The 24,254-nt window shown below is 47.8% G+C and overlaps 1 protein-coding gene across 1 annotated transcript in view; it reads right to left on the minus strand.

Annotated features, from left to right (window-relative positions):
• SLC24A4 (solute carrier family 24 member 4) overlaps window positions 1–24,254 on the minus strand; it is an 85,466-nt gene that overhangs the window by 59,919 nt on the left and 1,293 nt on the right. The window contains exon 2 of the mRNA XM_018558528.1: window positions 7,022–7,135. Within this exon, the coding sequence (XP_018414030.1) occupies window positions 7,022–7,135 (114 nt within the window). The remainder of the gene's footprint in view (window positions 1–7,021; window positions 7,136–24,254) is intronic.

Below are 24,254 nucleotides of genomic sequence, written 5' to 3' on the forward strand. Positions count from 1 at the left end.
AGGGTGGAGAGAGAATATAGAGAGGGGAGGGTGGAGAGAGAATATAGAGAGAGGAGGGTGGCGAGAGAATATAGAGAGAGGAGGGTGGAGAGAGAATATAGATAGAGGAGGGTGGAGAGAGAATATAGAGAGAGGAGGGAGGAGAGAGAGGAGATAGAATATGGAGAGAGGAGGGGGGAGAGAGAGGAGATAGAATATGGAGAGAGGAGGGGGGAGAGAGAGGAGATAGAATATGGAGAGAGGAGGGGGGAGAGAGAGGAGATAGAATATGGAGAGAGGAGGGGGGAGAGAGAGGAGATAGAATATGGAGAGAGGAGGGGGGAGAGAGAGGAGATAGAATATGGAGAGAGGAGGGGGGAGAGAGAGGAGATAGAATATGGAGAGAGGAGGGGGGAGAGAGAGGAGATAGAATATGGAGAGAGGAGGGGGGAGAGAGAGGAGATAGAATATGGAGAGAGGAGGGGGGAGAGAGAGGAGATAGAATATGGAGAGAGGAGGGGGGAGAGAGAGGAGATAGAATATGGAGAGAGGAGGGGGGAGAGAGAGGAGATAGAATATGGAGAGAGGAGGGGGGAGAGAGAGGAGATAGAATATGGAGAGAGGAGGGGGGAGAGAGAGGAGATAGAATATGGAGAGAGGAGGGGGGAGAGAGAGGAGATAGAATATGGAGAGAGGAGGGGGGAGAGAGAGGAGATAGAATATGGAGAGAGGAGGGGGGAGAGAGAGGAGATAGAATATGGAGAGAGGAGGGGGGAGAGAGAGGAGATAGAATATGGAGAGAGGAGGGGGGAGAGAGAGGAGATAGAATATGGAGAGAGGAGGGGGGAGAGAGAGGAGATAGAATATGGAGAGAGGAGGGGGGAGAGAGAGGAGATAGAATATGGAGAGAGGAGGGGGGAGAGAGAGGAGATAGAATATGGAGAGAGGAGGGGGGAGAGAGAGGAGATAGAATATGGAGAGAGGAGGGGGGAGAGAGAGGAGATAGAATATGGAGAGAGGAGGGGGGAGAGAGAGGAGATAGAATATGGAGAGAGGAGGGGGGAGAGAGAGGAGATAGAATATGGAGAGAGGAGGGGGGAGAGAGAGGAGATAGAATATGGAGAGAGGAGGGGGGAGAGAGAGGAGATAGAATATGGAGAGAGGAGGGGGGAGAGAGAGGAGATAGAATATGGAGAGAGGAGGGGGGAGAGAGAGGAGATAGAATATGGAGAGAGGAGGGGGGAGAGAGAGGAGATAGAATATGGAGAGAGGAGGGGGGAGAGAGAGGAGATAGAATATGGAGAGAGGAGGGGGGAGAGAGAGGAGATAGAATATGGAGAGAGGAGGGGGGAGAGAGAGGAGATAGAATATGGAGAGAGGAGGGGGGAGAGAGAGGAGATAGAATATGGAGAGAGGAGGGGGGAGAGAGAGGAGATAGAATATGGAGAGAGGAGGGGGGAGAGAGAGGAGATAGAATATGGAGAGAGGAGGGGGGAGAGAGAGGAGATAGAATATGGAGAGAGGAGGGGGGAGAGAGAGGAGATAGAATATGGAGAGAGGAGGGGGGAGAGAGAGGAGATAGAATATGGAGAGAGGAGGGGGGAGAGAGAGGAGATAGAATATGGAGAGAGGAGGGGGGAGAGAGAGGAGATAGAATATGGAGAGAGGAGGGGGGAGAGAGAGGAGATAGAATATGGAGAGAGGAGGGGGGAGAGAGAGGAGATAGAATATGGAGAGAGGAGGGGGGAGAGAGAGGAGATAGAATATGGAGAGAGGAGGGGGGAGAGAGAGGAGATAGAATATGGAGAGAGGAGGGGGGAGAGAGAGGAGATAGAATATGGAGAGAGGAGGGGGGAGAGAGAGGAGATAGAATATGGAGAGAGGAGGGGGGAGAGAGAGGAGATAGAATATGGAGAGAGGAGGGGGGAGAGAGAGGAGATAGAATATGGAGAGAGGAGGGGGGAGAGAGAGGAGATAGAATATGGAGAGAGGAGGGGGGAGAGAGAGGAGATAGAATATGGAGAGAGGAGGGGGGAGAGAGAGGAGATAGAATATGGAGAGAGGAGGGGGGAGAGAGAGGAGATAGAATATGGAGAGAGGAGGGGGGAGAGAGAGGAGATAGAATATGGAGAGAGGAGGGGGGAGAGAGAGGAGATAGAATATGGAGAGAGGAGGGGGGAGAGAGAGGAGATAGAATATGGAGAGAGGAGGGGGGAGAGAGAGGAGATAGAATATGGAGAGAGGAGGGGGGAGAGAGAGGAGATAGAATATGGAGAGAGGAGGGGGGAGAGAGAGGAGATAGAATATGGAGAGAGGAGGGGGGAGAGAGAGGAGATAGAATATGGAGAGAGGAGGGGGGAGAGAGAGGAGATAGAATATGGAGAGAGGAGGGGGGAGAGAGAGGAGATAGAATATGGAGAGAGGAGGGGGGAGAGAGAGGAGATAGAATATGGAGAGAGGAGGGGGGAGAGAGAGGAGATAGAATATGGAGAGAGGAGGGGGGAGAGAGAGGAGATAGAATATGGAGAGAGGAGGGGGGAGAGAGAGGAGATAGAATATGGAGAGAGGAGGGGGGAGAGAGAGGAGATAGAATATGGAGAGAGGAGGGGGGAGAGAGAGGAGATAGAATATGGAGAGAGGAGGGGGGAGAGAGAGGAGATAGAATATGGAGAGAGGAGGGGGGAGAGAGAGGAGATAGAATATGGAGAGAGGAGGGGGGAGAGAGAGGAGATAGAATATGGAGAGAGGAGGGGGGAGAGAGAGGAGATAGAATATGGAGAGAGGAGGGGGGAGAGAGAGGAGATAGAATATGGAGAGAGGAGGGGGGAGAGAGAGGAGATAGAATATGGAGAGAGGAGGGGGGAGAGAGAGGAGATAGAATATGGAGAGAGGAGGGGGGAGAGAGAGGAGATAGAATATGGAGAGAGGAGGGGGGAGAGAGAGGAGATAGAATATGGAGAGAGGAGGGGGGAGAGAGAGGAGATAGAATATGGAGAGAGGAGGGGGGAGAGAGAGGAGATAGAATATGGAGAGAGGAGGGGGGAGAGAGAGGAGATAGAATATGGAGAGAGGAGGGGGGAGAGAGAGGAGATAGAATATGGAGAGAGGAGGGGGGAGAGAGAGGAGATAGAATATGGAGAGAGGAGGGGGGAGAGAGAGGAGATAGAATATGGAGAGAGGAGGGGGGAGAGAGAGGAGATAGAATATGGAGAGAGGAGGGGGGAGAGAGAGGAGATAGAATATGGAGAGAGGAGGGGGGAGAGAGAGGAGATAGAATATGGAGAGAGGAGGGGGGAGAGAGAGGAGATAGAATATGGAGAGAGGAGGGGGGAGAGAGAGGAGATAGAATATGGAGAGAGGAGGGGGGAGAGAGAGGAGATAGAATATGGAGAGAGGAGGGGGGAGAGAGAGGAGATAGAATATGGAGAGAGGAGGGGGGAGAGAGAGGAGATAGAATATGGAGAGAGGAGGGGGGAGAGAGAGGAGATAGAATATGGAGAGAGGAGGGGGGAGAGAGAGGAGATAGAATATGGAGAGAGGAGGGGGGAGAGAGAGGAGATAGAATATGGAGAGAGGAGGGGGGAGAGAGAGGAGATAGAATATGGAGAGAGGAGGGGGGAGAGAGAGGAGATAGAATATGGAGAGAGGAGGGGGGAGAGAGAGGAGATAGAATATGGAGAGAGGAGGGGGGAGAGAGAGGAGATAGAATATGGAGAGAGGAGGGGGGAGAGAGAGGAGATAGAATATGGAGAGAGGAGGGGGGAGAGAGAGGAGATAGAATATGGAGAGAGGAGGGGGGAGAGAGAGGAGATAGAATATGGAGAGAGGAGGGGGGAGAGAGAGGAGATAGAATATGGAGAGAGGAGGGGGGAGAGAGAGGAGATAGAATATGGAGAGAGGAGGGGGGAGAGAGAGGAGATAGAATATGGAGAGAGGAGGGGGGAGAGAGAGGAGATAGAATATGGAGAGAGGAGGGGGGAGAGAGAGGAGATAGAATATGGAGAGAGGAGGGGGGAGAGAGAGGAGATAGAATATGGAGAGAGGAGGGGGGAGAGAGAGGAGATAGAATATGGAGAGAGGAGGGGGGAGAGAGAGGAGATAGAATATGGAGAGAGGAGGGGGGAGAGAGAGGAGATAGAATATGGAGAGAGGAGGGGGGAGAGAGAGGAGATAGAATATGGAGAGAGGAGGGGGGAGAGAGAGGAGATAGAATATGGAGAGAGGAGGGGGGAGAGAGAGGAGATAGAATATGGAGAGAGGAGGGGGGAGAGAGAGGAGATAGAATATGGAGAGAGGAGGGGGGAGAGAGAGGAGATAGAATATGGAGAGAGGAGGGGGGAGAGAGAGGAGATAGAATATGGAGAGAGGAGGGGGGAGAGAGAGGAGATAGAATATGGAGAGAGGAGGGGGGAGAGAGAGGAGATAGAATATGGAGAGAGGAGGGGGGAGAGAGAGGAGATAGAATATGGAGAGAGGAGGGGGGAGAGAGAGGAGATAGAATATGGAGAGAGGAGGGGGGAGAGAGAGGAGATAGAATATGGAGAGAGGAGGGGGGAGAGAGAGGAGATAGAATATGGAGAGAGGAGGGGGGAGAGAGAGGAGATAGAATATGGAGAGAGGAGGGGGGAGAGAGAGGAGATAGAATATGGAGAGAGGAGGGGGGAGAGAGAATATAGAGAGAGGAGGGAGGAGAGAGAGGAGATAGAATATGGAGAGAGGAGGGTGGAGAGAGAATAGAGAGAGAGGAGGGTGCAGAGAGAATATAGAGAGAGGAGGGGGGAGAGAGAATATAGAGAGAGGAGGGAGGAGAGAGAATAGAGAGAGAGGAGGGTGCAGAGAGAATATAGAGAGAGGAGGGGGGAGAGAGAATATAGAGAGAGGAGGGAGGAGAGAGAATAGAGAGAGAGGAGGGTGCAGAGAGAATATAGAGAGAGGAGGGGGGAGAGAGAATATAGAGAGAGGAGGGAGGAGAGAGAATAGAGAGAGAGGAGGGTGCAGAGAGAATATAGAGAGAGGAGGGGGGAGAGAGAATATAGAGAGAGGAGGGAGGAGAGAGAATAGAGAGAGAGGAGGGTGCAGAGAGAATATAGAGAGAGGAGGGGGGAGAGAGAATATAGAGAGAGGAGGGAGGAGAGAGAATAGAGAGAGAGGAGGGTGCAGAGAGAATATAGAGAGAGGAGGGGGGAGAGAGAATATAGAGAGAGGAGGGAGGAGAGAGAATAGAGAGAGAGGAGGGTGCAGAGAGAATATAGAGAGAGGAGGGGGGAGAGAGAATATAGAGAGAGGAGGGAGGAGAGAGAATAGAGAGAGAGGAGGGTGCAGAGAGAATATAGAGAGAGGAGGGGGGAGAGAGAATATAGAGAGAGGAGGGAGGAGAGAGAATAGAGAGAGAGGAGGGTGCAGAGAGAATATAGAGAGAGGAGGGGGGAGAGAGAATATAGAGAGAGGAGGGAGGAGAGAGAATAGAGAGAGAGGAGGGTGCAGAGAGAATATAGAGAGAGGAGGGGGGAGAGAGAATATAGAGAGAGGAGGGAGGAGAGAGAATAGAGAGAGAGGAGGGTGCAGAGAGAATATAGAGAGAGGAGGGGGGAGAGAGAATATAGAGAGAGGAGGGAGGAGAGAGAATAGAGAGAGAGGAGGGTGCAGAGAGAATATAGAGAGAGGAGGGGGGAGAGAGAATATAGAGAGAGGAGGGAGGAGAGAGAATAGAGAGAGAGGAGGGTGCAGAGAGAATATAGAGAGAGGAGGGGGGAGAGAGAATATAGAGAGAGGAGGGAGGAGAGAGAATAGAGAGAGAGGAGGGTGCAGAGAGAATATAGAGAGAGGAGGGGGGAGAGAGAATATAGAGAGAGGAGGGAGGAGAGAGAATAGAGAGAGAGGAGGGTGCAGAGAGAATAGAGAGAGGAGGGTGGAGAGGAATTGGCATGGTGAGACCTTTCATAAAAATTTGCACAGAGAAAAATGTCCTGCGTGTGATTCTTCCCGGGAGATCGGATACACATCTCTATATGAAATTTGGGGGTTACAGTCCAGGAAACTTCCAGATTTGTCTGCACTGGGGACCTCAGTAAAATAACCCGGATAGTAGAAACCTTGAATGTATTTAATAAAACCGTGTTATATCCCGATGACACATGAGATAGATTGCAGCTTACAGAACCTGTCATGAGAAAATCACCTCATTCTAGAGATAAGAATTCCCAGCCTGCTGTCATGTTCTTCCCCTTCTGCTATAGTTCCCCGGCTATTACTATAGGGGCAACAATGGCGGTCACCACGCCATGCGTTCCATCCTTCATTCACCATCCATCACTGGTATCCCTGGCTCTGACCTGCCAAACACCAATGTGCCCATCACCCCCCCTCCAATGTCACCCTCCTGCCCAATAAGTGATCCGAAACCTATAGCAATTGTCACATGATCGCTGCCAAAGGGGAGGATCAGTCATTTTAAACCTTGACCCTCTCCTTTAGCACAGATCACATGACCGACTGCCTTGACTTTTGGTCACATGACAGAAGGGGGGAGGCTGAAGCAGCAAGTTTTCCATCAATGAAATTCCAAACCTACTGTTTTTCTTTATTAATCTCGGCAGCAGGTCCGGAACTACAGATCACGGGGCCCCATAGCAACAATGTAATGGGGGCCCCCCTGATGACCTCTCTCTGAGCTGTGAGTAACGATGCCGAGATTCTAAGTACTCCACTTGTGCATCTGAAGTCATCTCTACAATGTAGACTTTACAGGGGATTAGAGTCAACTGCAACCACTCCAACCCTTAAAGATGCAGTATTGTATCATCCTCACATGTTCTATGTCTAATTTGCCTCAACACCTAATGGGGGGCCCCCTTCCACCTCCGGGCCCCATAGCAGCCATCTGGTCTTCAGCATTATTATTATGAACTTAAGGTAATACGGATTTAATTATAAGCTGATCACATTCACATATAGAAAAAACAGCGTTTTCTTTTTAAAGGGAAATTCCACCCCAAAAAATGTCTCATTCGCAGCCTAGTGTTCATGAACGACGCATCATTACCTGGCTCAGTGCAGTTCTTCTCCTGCGATCTGTTTTCTGACGCCATCAGCCTGCGGTTCCGCCATGCGAGTGCATCCTGCGCAGCAGTTGGATTTCTCTCCGATAGTCCTCGCCCTGGAAGAGAAGAGGAAGCCGCGTAAAACATTACAGCTTGCCGGATTTTATGTGTGCAACTAAAGCCAAAACTTCTTTTTTTTTTTAGATCTGGATGGAGTGGAGAGGGATTAGAACCCCTTTCAGGCTTTTAATGCTGTCTGTGTCCCCCATCAGGGAGATTCGCCCTCTCTGTCCTGGTGACCCTCATCACGGAACGTGAAAGAAAATCCCAAGTTTTGGGAAATCTTCCAATGGGGACACTAGTTCTGGTGACCACCGGGGATTTATCTCCCTTTGGAGGGATTTATTCTCACTTCCTGTTGTGACTATCAGACAGGAAGTGAAGGGAAATCTCCCCAGTGGGACACAGATGTAAAAAAAAGCTGACAGAGGTTATAACCCTCCCTTACTCTATCCAAAACTAAGTTTCTACTTTAAAGCTCCTGCAGAAGGCTGCTTGGAATTGTGGGCTCCGGGAGCTGCTCCGTGCCTTACACTGCAGGTAAAATATCCAGCATGGCGTTTCTGGTAATGTTTTTATTGCCTTTCTGCCCCAGTGACAACCCCCATCCCCCCCATGTCATGTACTGGTGTCACAAGGATAGGAAGTGAGAGAAAATCTCCTTAATGGGGTCACCAATAGAGATAGGAAACCTGATAGAGATTTTAACTCTTCCCCACTCAATGCAAACAAGAAAAATCACTTTGGCTGAGTCAGGCTTTAATGCAGGGGTGGGCGACTCCTGGCCCTCCCAGCTGTGCTTTAACTACAAATCCCACCATGCCTCTGCCTCTGGGAGTTATGCCTGTAACTGTCAATGCTTGCAATGCCTCCCGGGATTTGTAGTTCAACAACAGCTGGAGGGCCGGAGTTGACGGCTTTAATGACTAAGATACCGAAACCACTGGAAATAGTACGACTATGAGCCAAGCAATGACATATTCAGAAGGGCATGCCGTGTTTCCTTTCTTTTGGTGTCACTCTAACATTGTCGCCAGCTACTTTTCTGGACTATTTCATATACATATTGGCAGATTCTCTCTCTAGTGCTGAGACCTTAAAGGAGAAGTATGGGGTCAGTGTTTTTCCCCATAGTTCTCCTTCGGGTAACGGGAGGACACAAACTAGCGTCCTCCCGTCACCCTAGGCTCAGTATATAGGGAGCTACAGCTGGCGGTATACTGAGACGCCGCAGCTGAAGCGGATCCCGACAATTATGTCTGGATCCGCCCAGCTGTGTGAATGACAGCTGGCTCCGCCTATCTAAAAGCAGGGCCAGCTGTACCCGCCCCCTCCCCCGTCCGTTCCGCCAGTCAGCGATGGCGGATCGGAGGGGAGAATCCAGCCCCTCCCCGTGACAGGATCGAGAGGTGAGCGAACGCCGGTATGTGTTCGCTCACCTCCCGATCTACTGAGCCGACCTGTGACAGTCTCATTGTCACAGGTCGGCTAGAACTATGAGGTGAGTGGAAATCACCCCCTCCCCCCCTCATAGTTCTCCTTTAATGAAACACCGCTGAGATCAAATCAATTACTGGATGAGCCAAACGGAGAACAGATTCATTTCATTCACAGCATTGCACTGCGGTACAAGGAGCAGTAAAGCACAATCACCCTACTGCACTAAGAAGGAAGCAGATCCTGCATGTTTCATAAGCAAATCCCTGCATGTCTGCCCCACGTGTACAAATGTCTCAGATTATGGACTCATGCGAACAATATGTGTATTGTGAGGATCATGTGCAGGTACATTGTATCTAAAACGAGATCCGCTTAACCTTCCCACGAGGGGTTAATGCATTTTCTCTGTGGACCTGACTCCAGATTTGGTGTTTTTAGGAAACAATTCGGATTTAGGGATTAGGGAAAGATTAGCCTGTTCACAATGTCAATGACTCTGACCAGTAGAAAAAAAAACTGTGTTATTTCCCCCGAGTCAGCTGTTTGCGGCCTTCCCGACCGTCTCTGGCTTTACCTGCGGTCACAACCCATGGCACCACTGGTGATGTCGTAGTTATTAAGGCAGGCGTGTGATCGCCAGACAAATCATGGGAAGTCCAGAAATCCGACAGAGGCAGAGCTGTCAATCCAGAAATCAGTGGGCGGGGCAAGGTGATGATTGACAAGCTACAGCAGTGACACTCCCGATAGCCACGCCCTCCCTATGACATAACTTATTTTAGACCTAGTGACATCATCACTGGGTCCCTATGCTTCTCTCTTTTTTTGGTGCAGAATTGGGACTTTCAGCATGACTGCTCCTGGTGCGGGGTAAGGCAAGTATTCTGGTGCAGGGGTTAGTTTATGTGATACGTAACTCAGGCTCAGGCGTTGGGGATTTATTTTAAGTGTCGTTAAACTTCTTTTATAATAGTATTGCAGACCGCAGCACTTACCATGCGTGCTCCATGATTTTCTTTGGAAGGCCGCCATTGCTAGGCATTTTGCATCCAAAAAAACTTCAACCCTCCGTTTCTGGTTTTAAGGGTGGCTACGCTGCCTTACAAGGCTGGGAATACAGCCAGATGTTGCTGCCACAATGCAGTATACACCAACATCCACAGACAACCCCAAGCTGTTCGATTCTGTTTCCTGGTCCAATATGCTCTATATCAGGGGTCTCAAACCACCGGCCCTCCAGCTGTGGTGGAACTACAAATCCCATGAGGCATTGCAAGATTCTCACAGCCACATACATGACTCCCGGAGAGAGATGCATCATGGGATTTGTAGTCTCACCGCAGCTGGAGGGCCGGAGGTTTGAGACCCCTGCTCTATATCCTCAATGCATAGGGTTTACTCTTCTTTACGCTATAGGTGTCTTCTCTCTACACCTCACCTTGCGTGTATATGAAATACTTGGGGTTCAAGCGCAATCTCTTTTCAGCTGAATGGGGAACAAGACAGGGGTGCCCACTGTCGCCCTTACTTTCTGCACTGGCCATAAAGCCATTAGCACAGCTCATTGGAGGAAATCCCAGTATCTCTGGTATGGAGCTGGGAGGACACAACCCATAAGTTGATTCTCTTGGTCAATGATGTGTTCCTCCTGCTGACCAACATCCAGGTCTCAACACCCAATCTTCTCAAAACCCGTGATATCAGGCTTAGATGTGAAGAATGTAGGGTTGCCACCTGTCCAGGATTAACAGTCCGGGTTTTGAATGCTGTGTCCGGGTTTCATGGCAGGAGAAACCCGGACACAAGATGTCAGGCAGACAGGGGCAACCAAAATTAAGATAGGGGCTACTGGGCCCCCCACTGAAAATAGTCTTAACTGTGATATTTACATATGAATGGGTGGCGGCATTTACATATGAACAAGCCACGGCTCATTCTCCCAAAAAAAAATTCCCGCGTCGCTAGAGTGTTCGGGTTTCGCTTGAAGAAAAGGTGGCAACCCTAGAAGAAGGCCATGTCCTAGGCCCTGAGTCTCTCCTTGTCCCCGCAGGTTTACAACTCCCTACAGTCAAGCACTGATTTCGACTGGGTTACCTACTTCATTCCATACCTCTGTGTAAACCTAACAACATCCTATGAATCTCTATATAATGCTAATTATCCCACAATGTTGTCAAAACTTACCAGCCTTCTGACCTAAGTATCATATTTCATGGATGGCCCCAAAGAGCAGCCACCACAATCTATTTGTGAGGCAAATGCCCGAGTGCTCATCCACTAAGGAATATCCATACACATCCAAAATAGGTATTGAGGCATTCCCGGATCTTGCAGCCGATATAAGCATTGACTTATTTCCTCTGCAAGACCCGTGCGTGCCTCTATACCAGTTTCGGATATTTTATGGTTATATAGGATATCCATGCTTAAAATGTTCTTTTTACCCCAAATTATCTATTCTTCAGGGTCCTGTCCATTAAAGGAGAACTGTGAGGTAAGCTCATGGTTCGAGCCGACGTGTGACAATGATACTGTCACACGTCGGCTCAATGGATCGGAAAGTGAGTGAACGCATACCGTCGCTCGCTCACTTCTCGATCCTGTCCCTGCAGAGAGCCGTGACTGTCACTCACAGCTCCCTGCAGGGATTCCCCACCCCCCTTCCCCCGTCCGATCCTCCGGCGCTGACTGGGGGAACGGACGGGGGAGGGGGCGGGTACAGCTGGCTCTGCTTCTAGATAGGCAGAGCCAGCTGTCACTCACGCAGCTGGGCGGATCTCGACATCGATGTTGGGATCCGCTCCGGCTGCGGCGTCTCAGTATACCGCGAGCTGTAGCTCCCGATATACTGAGCTTTGGGTCACGGGAGGACGCTAGTTTATGTCCTCCCGTGACCCTTAGGAGAACTATGGGGGAAAACACTTACCCCCATAGTTTTCCTTTAAGCTCCCACAGCACTACCTTTGTATACTCCAGGGAAAACTTTTACAATTTATCTGGGGACCTGGACAGCTCAGACTTGCCAACTCAACATGGCATCAACATAGACTACAAGGAGGTCTGGTGGTGCCAAAACGTTCTAGTTAGTGTTATGTAACCCGACGCTACCATTTGACTGAATACCATGCAAAGTGGGAAATTCCAGTCTACAGCTTCAGTAGACAGCGATCCCTTACCCGTCAATAACATTCTATGACTACACCTGAAAGACAGAGGTCCTTCGAACCCCATTACTTCCCCTTCCTCAAGCTGTGGGATGACATAAAATATTCAGGGGGTTTGATTTCCTGACATCTCCCCTTACTCTCTTTTCTTCGTAATCACTCTTTTTCCCGGGCTCCTCCTTCCCCCTCATTTGGGACCTGGGAAATATGCACATTACATACCCTTATGAATAGCAGGGTTCTTACACACCTTACAGGAGGAATTTGATTTGCTGAACAACATCGATATCTTCTAGAAGTTAAACATGTTGTCTCCCATTTGGCATTTTTTACATGTTCATCTGAAGTCCAATAAAGAGGGGAGGATAACGTGGACCTCTGGTGTGCTGGTGGCTCAGCCAGGCTAGCGCAGGGGTGGGCAACCTCGGCACTCCAGCTCCACAAATGCCACCGTGCCTCTGACTGATCATCATGCCTGTGGCTGTCAGAGTCTTGCAATGCCTTATGGGACTTGTAGTTCCACAACCGCTGGAGTGCAAAGGTTGCCTTAGCCCTGTTCTAGAGCTTTGCTTCCCCCCCACACACACGCGCACACACATAAACACACGCGCACACACATACATACACACTCACACACATACACACACACACACTCTAAAAAGGAATATAATAACAAAATATCTCTCTTCTCCAAATGGCACAATGTTCCTCCGGTATTACAAAGAACTATTAAAGCATTAGTAACCACTTCTACGGGATTATAGCCCCAGCCGCAAAGAAGAGAATATAATGACAAAGTGTCCCTGATAAAGAACCTTACAAATGGCACAATGTCCTTCCGACGTATCAAAGTATTCTTGACGCATGAGCAGCCACTTCCCCAACTTTATATTCCCAGCCTCAAAAATTATGCACAATGTCTCTAATTCAATCCCACATAGAACATGATGTCCCTTCAGTGTAGAACAGATTATCTAAATGTATTGAACAAGAAAAACTGCAAATCACAATTACACAAACTAGGTACGTAAGCAGAGCATACCTCCCAACTGTCCATCATTGGAAAGAACTGTCCCTCATTTGGAGCAACTGTCCATCGTATGGAAGAACTGTCCATCGTCTGGAGGAACTGTCCATCGTCTGGAGGAACTGTCCATCGTATGGAAGAACTGTCCATCGTCTGGAGGAACTGTCCATCGTATGGAAGAACTGTCCATCGTCTGGAGGAACTGTCCATCGTATGGAAGAACTGTCCATCGTCTGGAGGAACTGTCCATCGTCTGGAGGAACTGTCCATCGTATGGAAGAACTGTCCATCGTCTGGAGGAACTGTCCATCGTATGGAAGAACTGTCCATCGTATGGAAGAACTGTCCATCGTCTGGGGGAACTGTCCATCGTCTGGGGGAACTGTCCATCGTCTGGGGGAACTGTCCATTGTCTGGAGGAACTGTCCCTCATTTTGAGGAACTCTCCTTCATTCGGAAGAACTCTCCATCATTTGAAAGGTCTGTCCGTCATTTGGAAGGTCTGTCCATCATTTGAAGGAACTGTCCCTCTTTTGGAACCCAATCCCTCTGTTCCTCTTTCCTACTCAGTTGTCCCCCCTTTTGGCTTGATTTACAGATATATATGATAATAAATTATTTATGCACTAAAACCTTCATCTTATCTCTTAATTATCTTGTTTGCTATTTTGATTAGCCAGTAAAAGCAAAAGTAATGGTGAAAAAAAGAAAAACAATTCTAAGTTTAAGCAATCATTTTTTGGCATATAAATTCTTAATGGACCGCATAATTGGGGGGCATGGCAGGGGTGTGTCCATGACCTATATATAACTGGGGGCATGGCAGGGGGGTGTTCATTACCTATACATAACTGGGGGCATGACAGAGATATCTGCATCTGAGACATGACATCATTTCATTGGTGATATTAATCAAAATCACTGAATACATTTGTAACTTTCCAGGCAATCGCTGATTATGAACAGGGATGAGCTTCACCTACTAAACCTTCCTCTGTGTCCTGGCAACCAATGGCAATGTATGACCTCCACAGCATCATTGGTTGCTGAGATGATGTCGGCTCCAAGGTTTTTAAGGTGCGCCCACCTGTGTTCTATCAACCAATGAGGCTGCATGAGTCGCACTGCATCATTGGTTGTTAGGACAGAGGCGGCCCTGCGCTCAGATCGCTTGGATGTTCGCCAAACCCAGATTTCTGGTTGGGTTCAGCTCATCACTACTGAGCCCTGTTCACACTCTGTTGAACTTGATGGACATGTGTCTTTTTTCAACCTGACTATGTAACTATGTATCACTTGCCACAGGCATAAAGGTGTGCAAAGGTGTGCGCAGTTGTGCAAACCCACGCAACGCATTAAAATGGGCGTCACGTTAGTGATGTCATCATTTGTCAATGGCACCCCAAACATGGCAGGCAAAGTGTGTATCCTGGCAAGCCTTTTAACATACCACAAATGCAACAACACATAAAGCTTGCATCGCAAACTGCTGCATGAGCTTCTTTGCCACATTGGTCACGCCTACGGCATCCCGTTGATGTGCTTGTGCTGCCAAATGCCGGCGCGCAGCAAGCAAGGCAAACCGCGTCATGCGTTCACGTGTTCAACAAGTGTGAATGGGGCCTTGTAAAGGAAACTTTCTACATTGTATCAGCACTTCATTTAAAGGGATTCAACTGTCATCCAAAAAACAAAACAAATCTATTTTTTTTATAAAATGTTAAACAAATGAATAAAACGAACATTAAGAAGTATCTTCTGCTACAATATTCCGTCATGAATCCCTCATTACTTATGATAAACTTCAGTCCTCCTGACGACTTATTGCAGTTTATTAACATAACACTAAACTTTGGAGTTAAATCCTAAAAATACATTCAAGTCCCCGAAACTATCAACAACAATGTATCTTATTTGTGTATCACTCGGCTGTAGATCCTCCAATCATCTCTCGATTGGTGCTGACACTGTCCTTCCTTCTGGAGGGGGGGCTACGTCTGTTCCCCATGGACCCTGTGTGTGTTGTAAAGTAGTCACCGCTCCAAGCTCGCTCTCGGGATGGACTACAATCTCATGTTTAGTTTATTAATTTGTATTGAGATTGTAGTCCATCACAGGATAAATCTAATCGGAACATTCAATGACTTGACAAATTACATTAAAAATTTTGTTTGACTTTAACATTCAATTTTGGAATGAATGGAGTTTTCCCCCAAAAGAAAAGCACATTCACTGCTCTCTCTCCTTGTGCAGGGTGACTGGTCTTGTCTCCGCCCCTCCTGTAATAAAGACCAGTCACTGCTGCTCTCTCTCCTTGTGCAGGGTGACTGGTCTTGTCTCCGCCCCTCCTGTAATAAAGACCAGTCACTGCTGCTCTCTCTCCTTGTGCAGGGTGACTGGTCTTGTCTCCGCCCCTCCTGTAATAAAGACCAGTCACTGCTGCTCTCTCTCCTTGTGCAGGGTGACAGGTCTTGTCTCCACCCCCTCCTGTAGTTTTCTGCAGGCGGCCTGTAGTGGGTGGGGCCTCCTGGGTCCCTCCCACATCTGCACTCTCTCCACAGACTACATACAGCACAGTGATGGTGTCACTGCTCCTTTTAGAAGGCAACATTTGGGTTTTCAAAGGCATTTTGTGCACCCAATGTGGATTTATATCCTCATTGGCTACTGAGGAACATTTTTTAAAGTCTTTTCTTTGGGCCTGGAGTTCAGCTTTAAATGATCAATCACATCAACAGCGTATCCTCTCCCCCGGCCTATTCTGGTAATTTTGGAAGTATTTCGCCATTTTAATGAATGCAATTAAGTAACTTGCACTTTGAAGGATATTCACTTCCCTTATGAGCGGGGGAAATATTGTTTACTTTCTCTGACATTAACCAAAATCCATCCGGCAGAAGTGATGGAAATAACTTGTTACTTGTGCTCACAAAGTATCACCGAATCCCTCTGAAATTCCCCGAACGCATCCTCTCGTCAGCGGGAAGCACGCGGGACTGATTCACATGACATTTAGCATTTTTAATTAAGAAAGAGAAAATAACAAATGGCTTTTAATTAAAAAAGAAAAAAAATGGGGGGGGGGGGAAATCCTCCGCAGAGAAAACTTCCATTCGGCAGCACAAATTCTGCCAACACAATTCTCCGGGGACGCTACAAACAGAACATCGTCTGCTGGCCCGGCAATATGGGGCAGGGAAATGTCCGTCCGCTCCGACCGTGGCAGCCGTCCATAGCATCCAATCGCCCGCTTCACAGGGCCGCCGCTAAAACCTTTCCTGGCAGAGGGCCCTGGAGCCAAACTGGGTATATCAGCATCCCGCTCGCCTAATTGTATAGCTACTGATAGAGCTTTGTATGGGAGAGGGAGGAAATGAAGCATTAAAACCTCCGCTCATAAATTCCTCTCATATTTGTGTCCAGTGGATCATAACACCAGAACTGAGTCTTTTATCTAACTCTCCTCTCCCGAAATACTCTGCTGGAGGACTCTGCTCCTTCTTCTAACTCTCCGCTCCTGAAATACTCTGCTGGAGGACTCTGCTCCTTCCTCTATAACTCTCCTCTCCTGATATACTCTGCTCTGCTGGAGGACTCTGCTCCTTCCTCTATAACTCTCCACTCCTGATATACTCTGCTCTGCTGGAGGACTCTGCTCCTTCCTCTGTAACTCTCCTCTCCTGATATACTCTGCTCTGCTGGAGGACTCTGCTCCTTCCTCTATAACTCTCCTCTCCTGATATACTCTGCTGGGCTGGAGGACTCTGCTCCTTCCTCTATAACTCTCCACTCCTGATATACTCTGCTCTGCTGGAGGACTCTGCTCCTTCCTCTACAGCAGGTGAACAGACCCACGATCTTGAAGATCTCACCAACAGAGTTGCCAAAACATAGAAGAAGCTCCATCACATTGGCCACAGTGAGCCCTTTAGAAGCATCAGTTATGGCAGCCATAGTAGAGCGATCATTTCTTGAAGCAAATTTTAGTTTTGAATTGAGATTAAAAAGGTTCCTGAAGTTGATGAAGTTGCAGGTTTAGAAGGGACCTGGGACCAAACATAAATTGACAAAACTGTGGAGCACCAGAGGTAATATTAGTGGATGTACGCAAAATCTCCTTTACTGGAAAATGCAAAAGTTCCAACACGCTCCTCGGATGTCAACACGCGTCCTTTTCCAGGGCTCAACAATTACAAACTTAGAACTGCTGAGAGCAGCTCACTTTCTGCCAGCAATGTGCCTAGGGAAAGTGTAAGGGGCAGTCATATCATACACTGAGTGGCCAGATTATTATATACACTGAGTGGCCTGGCCACTTAGTGTATATAACACCAGTCACCAGACTGCCCCTGCCTCTCGGCTGCCATTCCAATTGCTAAAGGCTTTTACTATAGTAAAAAAAATCTAAAGCAGATTACTATACATCCAACTTGTCCTCTGCTACTTCCTCTGTCACTCCGCAGTTATATTTCCAGGTTATGTAGGACTACAAGTGACAGCATTTATGCTTTGTTGTGCTGGGATTAGTAATACTACAAGAACTACACACGGCCACACACTGCTGGCACTTGTAGTTCCACACAGAGGCACTTTGAATAGTTTTACTGGGACCTTGTATCACCTCTCCAACCTTCTTAGCCAGCAAATGGGTCCTTTTTTTTTTTTTCAATAACTTTATTGAAAAGTACATTGCTTACTGCATTCAACAGAGGCACTTTCTGTTTACATTGTTGCATTATATTAGCCCTCCAGAATGTGCAGACTTTTACCGCTGAGCAACTTAACTAGTGATGGGCAATATGCGTTTCGCCATTGCCAAGTTGAGCATCAGTTGAAATTTTAGATTGCCCGACTGTGATCTTAACACTTAGCATTTCACATACTGTAAATATTCTCTAACGGGGGTACTTTAGAGTTAAACTAACGTGAGCGATTTTACTGGGAGAGTCATTTACAAAACTGCTTTGTAGTTTTAAAATCGCATCCTCGTTATATTGCATTACATCAGAGCGTGGGCATATATGAGATCCGACAGAATTCTAGTGGACTTGGGAAAAGTGGCAAATACATCAGTTAGCACTTAGACAATGCCTTAGATCAGGGATCTCAAGTCTCCCTGATGTTCAGGGAGTCTCCCTCTAATAGATAGCGGCTCCCTGACGTCCGCGAGAGAGGCATTTTCTCCCTGAAAGGTTTACTCTGAGTAAACCTTTCCGGTAAGATATGAGTGGGTAAGGTTCCAGAGTGAGGCTTGCCTCCTGGAGGAAGGTCATGCAATCTCTAGAGTAGCCTCAGAACGAGGCTTGCCTCCTGGGGGAAGGTCATGCGATCTCTAGAGTAGCCTCAGAACGAGGCTTGCCTCCTGGGGGAAGGTCATGCGATCTCTAGAGTAGCCTCAGAACGAGGCTTGCCTCCTGGGGGAAGGTCAAGATCCATTGTTTAGCACATTGGAACCCCCAAACCCCAAGTGTACAGCAGATAGGTGACCAAGCTTATTGACCTCAGGTTAAAGCCCCAACCTTTCCCCTGGAATTGCCTTACTATTGCAGGGTCCTTCTTTTTTTTTTTGACAACATTTCAGCACCCCTCGCCTCCCTTCCAATATGTGATCAATATGTGGCTGTGGCGGGATGCAGGTTACACATGGATTGCCTGTTCGGGTTATTTTTGAAGTAAAGCCTCAAGGTTAATCCTGCCCTGTGCATGGCGGTAGGGACAAGCCGTGACTTTACAGGGGAATTACACGGATCAGAATCCCCTTTACGTAACAGAAAGGTCAGACAGCAGGGCATTACACCGTGACCTCTGATCCCACATCTCATCTACCCGTAAGGATGGGCCCTTCCCTCACCGACGGGGGGAAAGATCCGCATCGTCCCTTCGTGTTATTTAACGTCAAAAACAAATTTGCACCGCCGGATTTTACGAGGCCCATGTCTGTAAGTCACATAATTCCATTGTGGTAATCGCTGTAAGGGTTAACTCTGACCCTGAGATGCATTACAACTGCAACGCGTGAAATGACAACCTCTGCACTGTAAGGGTTAACTCTGACCCTGAGATGCATTACAACTGCGCAACGCGTGAAATGACAACCTCTGCACTGTAAGGGTTAACTCTGACCCTGAGATGCATTACAACTGCGCAACGCGTGAAATGACAACCTCTGCACTGTAAGGGTTAACTCTGACCCTGAGATGCATTACAACTGCGCAACGCGTGAAATGACAACCTCTGCACTGTAAGGGTTAACTCTGAGACCCTGAGATGCATTACAACTGCGCAACGCGTGAAATGACAACCTCTGCACTGTAAGGGTTAACTCTGAGACCCTGAGATGCATTACAACTGCGCGACGCGTGAAATGACAACCTCTGCACTGTAAGGGTTAACTCTGAGACCCTGAGATGCATTACAACTGCACAACGCATGAAATGACAACCTCTGCACTACAAGGGTTAACTCTGAGATGCATTACAACTCCACAATGCATGACATGACAACCTCTGAACTCTAAGGGTTAACTCTGAGCCCTTCAGAGCATTGTAAACGCACAACAGGACAACCTCTGCACTGTAAGGGTTAACTCTGAGCCCTTGAGAGCCTGGTAAACGCACAACGCATGAAATGACAATCTCTGCAGCCGATGGGAGATTGCCCCCCTTATCTCCATAGAAAAGGATGGCATCACTGGGCGCATGCTGCATCCCAACATTCCCTGAGCAGAGAAGAAGGCTTGCAGAAGGTCCACAAGAATCTTATGCAACCTCCCAGCAAGCAGCCACACCAAGGAAAGATCAATTCTGATTGGCCGTTATGGGTTTGGGTGGCCAAAAAACAGCCAGATTCTGTTCCCCATTGAGGCAAACCAACATAGAACATTCATTTTTTGGAAGTGTTTTCCGACGCTTGCAGAGATTTTCCAGCTTGCGTGTAAAATGTCTCTCTATCAGGGCTGATTGTGAACTGTCCACATTCACAATGACTGAGAGCCAATGAAAGTGCTCAACAGAAACGATCCGTCTGATTGGATACAAATCGAATGGATGGTTTAGGGAGGCCCCTCACATTCCATAGGTATGGTAGCTCTGTAGGGGATTGCACAGTCAGATTGTAACCTGTATGGTGAGCTGTAGAATTTGGATCACAGATAATCACACGCAGTATTCACAGACAGGAAGTCACAGGAATCACACGCAGTATTCACACACAGGAAGTCACAGGAATCAGCGACGCGGTTTTAATACTTTTTCACGCTCCTGAGAATCTTTGCACAGCCGCGGCTTTGTCACACTTGTGACTTCCCAGCTTGTCTGGGACTGAAACCCCCTGCTGGCCATCTGTGACGCTGCCTGCTGGGACTTGTAGTTCCATCGAAGGGTCACCATACACATTACAATCTTTGTACAATCAACTTGTGATTTACCAAAACTGTAATACGAGGACCAACCTATCCAATCAATTTGTATCCATCAGGCAGGCAGGGCCGGATTTACTCTCTCTGCTGCCCCAAGGCCAGGTTCCTCAATGCGCCCCCCCTACCTGCCAAACCCCATCCCCTCCCCCTCCATGGAGAATGGCAGACCTGCCGAGATCACATGTACAAAACAAGCGTCGGCTTCCCCCGCTGTACATTTAGCTCTGCTTGACCAAAGCAGGGCTAAATGTAGAAAACAACTACCCGCCCGGCGCCCGGAACTGCATGTCCCAGGCATCAGGAGATAGGAATTCCACACCCCTGCTGCCCCTCTACTCCCTGTTGCCCCAAGGTTGGGCCTTGGTTGGCCTTGTGGGAAATGCAGCCCTGCAGGCAGGCCCTTACACTGTGTAGTTGTTGGTAGATCTGAAAGAGATTGTACAATTGGATCCAAACGTGTGTGGTGAGCTTTAAGCTGGCCATATATAGCCGTTGCCTACTGAATCTTCCAAAATTCGATCCATAGGTGGCCCTGCTGGTCAAACAGCGACTGCAGCCAATCAACTGTAGGCCTCTGGCGCCGGCTGCCAGAATACAATAGCCTGCAGGGGACATTTCTTCACCCACATTGCTTAAAGTAGATTGGAGAATTGACAGCTGAAGAAGAAAAATCTTCAGGTGTATGGCCGGCTTTAGATGTGAGCCGCTTTCCCAGTTCACAGGATCTTCCACTCGTAGCCACGCAAGAATTGAAACGTCTCTGCTGGGACTTGTAGTCCAATCTGCGGCAGATCTGGTTTTGCTGGGGCTCTGATAGCAGGGAGCTGCCGCACACCTTCAACTTTGTGAGCCGGGAAAGAAGCTCTGAGGCATGAAGATCCGCAGCTCCTCTTATTACCTGACCGTGAGAAGATGATGGTTCTCATGTGTACCTGGAGACTGCGGCTGTTTACAAATAAGAATCCAAATGAGAAAAAAAAAAAAAACAATATAAAACGTGACAAAGCACTAATAGAAAACAGGAAGCGAAAAACAACCTTTGCCTGGACGATGCATCCTCAATATTCTTACTTGCAAATAAGAATCCGCATAGGTGCTTACTATAGCTAAGAAGGCGTCTAAAAGAGGGATCAAAGGAGGGACTGTAGGGGGGTGTACCGGCCTCTGCTGGAACTTGTAGTTCTACAACAATAAAGAAAAGTCTATAAAGTGATAGAGGTAAGAACATGAAAAACATTTGCCTGGATGCTGCATCATCGATATTATTGCTTGCCAATAAAAAGCCACATGAGTGCTTACTATAGCTAAGAAGGCGTCTAAAAGAGGGATCAAAGGAGGGACTGTAGGGGGGTGTACCGGCCTCTGCTGGAACTTATAGTTCTACAACAATAAAGAAAAGTCCATAAAGTGATAGAGGTAAGAACATGAAAACCAACATTTGCCTGGATGCTGGATCATCGATATTATTACTTGCCAATAAGACGCCACACGAGTGCTTACTATATAGCTAAATGTTTACAGGGCTTCAAAAAAAGGGGGACTGAGGTCCAAAGGAGGGACTGTAGGGGTGTGCTGGCCTCTGCTGGTACTTGTAGTTCTACAACAATAAAAAAAGTCCATAAAGTGATAGAGGTAACAACATGAAAAACATTTGCTTGGATGCTGCATCATCAATGATATTGCTTACCAATGAAAAGCCACATGAGTGCTTACTATAGATGAGAAATGGGTTAAAAGGGGGACTGAGGTCCAAAGGAGGGACTGTAGCGGGTATGCTGACCTCTGCTGGAACTTCTAGTTCTACACAGGGCCGGATTTCCCACAAGGCCAACCAAGGCCCGGTTCCACAACCAAGACCCGGTTCCACAACCGCAGCAGGGTTGTGGAATTCCTATCTCTCGATGCCTGGGACACGCAGTTTCAGGCGCCGGGCGGGTTGTCGTTTTCTACATTTAGCCCGGCTTTGGGCAAGCAGAGCTAAATGTACAGCGGGGAAGCTGCTGCTTGTTTTGTACAAGTGACCCAGGCAATGCCATTCTCCATGTGGGGGGGGGCGTTGGCGGGTAGGGGGGGCGCATTGAGGAACGTGGCCTTGGGGCAGCAGAGAGAGTAAATCCGGACCCTGGTTCTACAACAATAAAGAAGAGTCCATAAAGTGTCAGAGGTAACAAAATGAAAAACATTTGCCTGGATGCTGCATCATCGATATTATTGCTTGCCAATAAAAAAAGCCACATGAGTGCTTACTATAGCTGAAAGGGGGTTTAAAAGAGGGACTGTATGGGGTGTGCTGGCCTCTGCTGGAACTTCTAGTTCTACAACAATAAAGAAAAGTCCATAAAGTGATAGAAATAACAAAATGAAAAACATTTGCTTGGATGCTGCATGATCAATCTTCTTACTAGCAAATTAAAAGCCACACTATAGGGCTTGCTATAGCTGAAAGGGGTTTAAGAGGGGGACTGGGATCCAAAGGAGAGACAGTAGGGGGTACACTGACCTCTGCTGGAACTTATAGTTCTACAACAATAAAAAGTCCATACATTAAGCCAAAAGAAAAAGGAAGCGATGGTAGCAAAATGAAGACCAACATTCGCCTGGATGCTGCATCACTAAAGCTCTTACTTGTCAATAAGAAGCAACATGAGGGGTTACTATAGTGAAATATACAGTATACAGGTATTTAAAGAGGGACCGGGGTCCAAAAGGGGGGACCGGGGTCCAAAAGAGGGACCGTAGCGAAATGCCAATCTCTGCTGGAACTTATAGTTCCACAACAATAAAAAGTCCACAAAGTGTCAGAGGTAACAAAATGAAAACCAACATTTGCTTGGATGCTGCATCATTAGTCTCCTTACTTGCAAATAAGAAGCCACAGGAGGGCTGAGCTGAAAGGGGGTTTAAAAGGCACAGGGTCCAAAGAAGGGGCCGTAGGGGGTACGCCGACCTCTGCTGGAACTTGTAGTTCTCCCACAATAAAAAGGTCCATAAATGAAGTCAAATAAAAAAACAAGTGATGGTAACAAATTGAAAAACATTTGCCTGGAGGGTGCATCACTGATACTTGTCAATAAGAAGCCCCATGGGGGGTTACTATAGCAAAATATATACAGGGGTTTAAAAAAAGGGGGTCTGGGGTCCCATGGGGAGACTATAGAGGTACACTGGCCTCTGCTGGAATTTGTAGTTCCACATCAATAAAAAGTCCATACATTAAGTCCAACAAAAAAGGAAGTGATGGTAATAAAATAAAAAACATTTGCCTGGATGCTGCACCATCCATATTCTTCCTTGCGAATAAAAAAGCCACATGAGGGGTTACTATAGCTAAATATATACACCTGGGTCAAAAGGAAGGACTGTAGGAGTACACCGGCCTCTGCTGGAACTTGTAGTTCTCCAACAATAAAAAGTCCTTAAATGAAGTCAAACACAAAAAAAACAAGTGATGGTAACAAATTAAAAAAACATTTGTCCGGATGCTGCATCAGTGATACCCTTACTTGTCAATAAGAAGCCACATGAGGGGTTACTATAGCTAGATAAATATATAAGGATTTAAAAGGGGGACGGGGTCCAAAGGAGGGACTATAGGGGTACACCAGCCTATGCTGGAACCCGTAGTTCCACAACAATAAACAGTCCGTACATAAGCTCCAACAAAAAAAGGAATCAATGGAAACAATATAAAAAAGCATTCGCCTGGACGCTGCATCATTGCCAATAAGATGCGACACGAGGGCTTACTATAGCAGGGATGTATACAGGGGAGCAGGGGTCCAAAGGGAGGCTGGAACTTGTAGTTCCACAACAAAAGTCCATACATTAAGTCCAACAAAAAAAGGAAGTGATGGTAACAAAATGAAAATCAACATTTGCCTGGATGCTGCCCCATGGATATTCTTCCTTGCGAATAAGAAGCCACATGAGGGGTTACTAAAGCTCAATATATACAATGATTTAAAAGAGGGGACCGGGGTCCAAAGGAGGGGGCACGCTGGCTTCTGCTGAACCTTGTAGTTCCACAACAATAAAAAGTCCATTTCACTATCTCCATTGGGACAGGTAGATCCATAACAGCTGGCAAGCCCGAGGATGCCTTCCTGCGGTTTAAATGACCCCCCCCC

The sequence above is a fragment of the Nanorana parkeri genome, unplaced genomic scaffold (genome assembly GCF_000935625.1).
Source record: "Nanorana parkeri isolate BGI_ZX_2015 unplaced genomic scaffold, ASM93562v1 scaffold344, whole genome shotgun sequence".
Classification (NCBI taxonomy): domain Eukaryota; kingdom Metazoa; phylum Chordata; class Amphibia; order Anura; family Dicroglossidae; genus Nanorana; species Nanorana parkeri.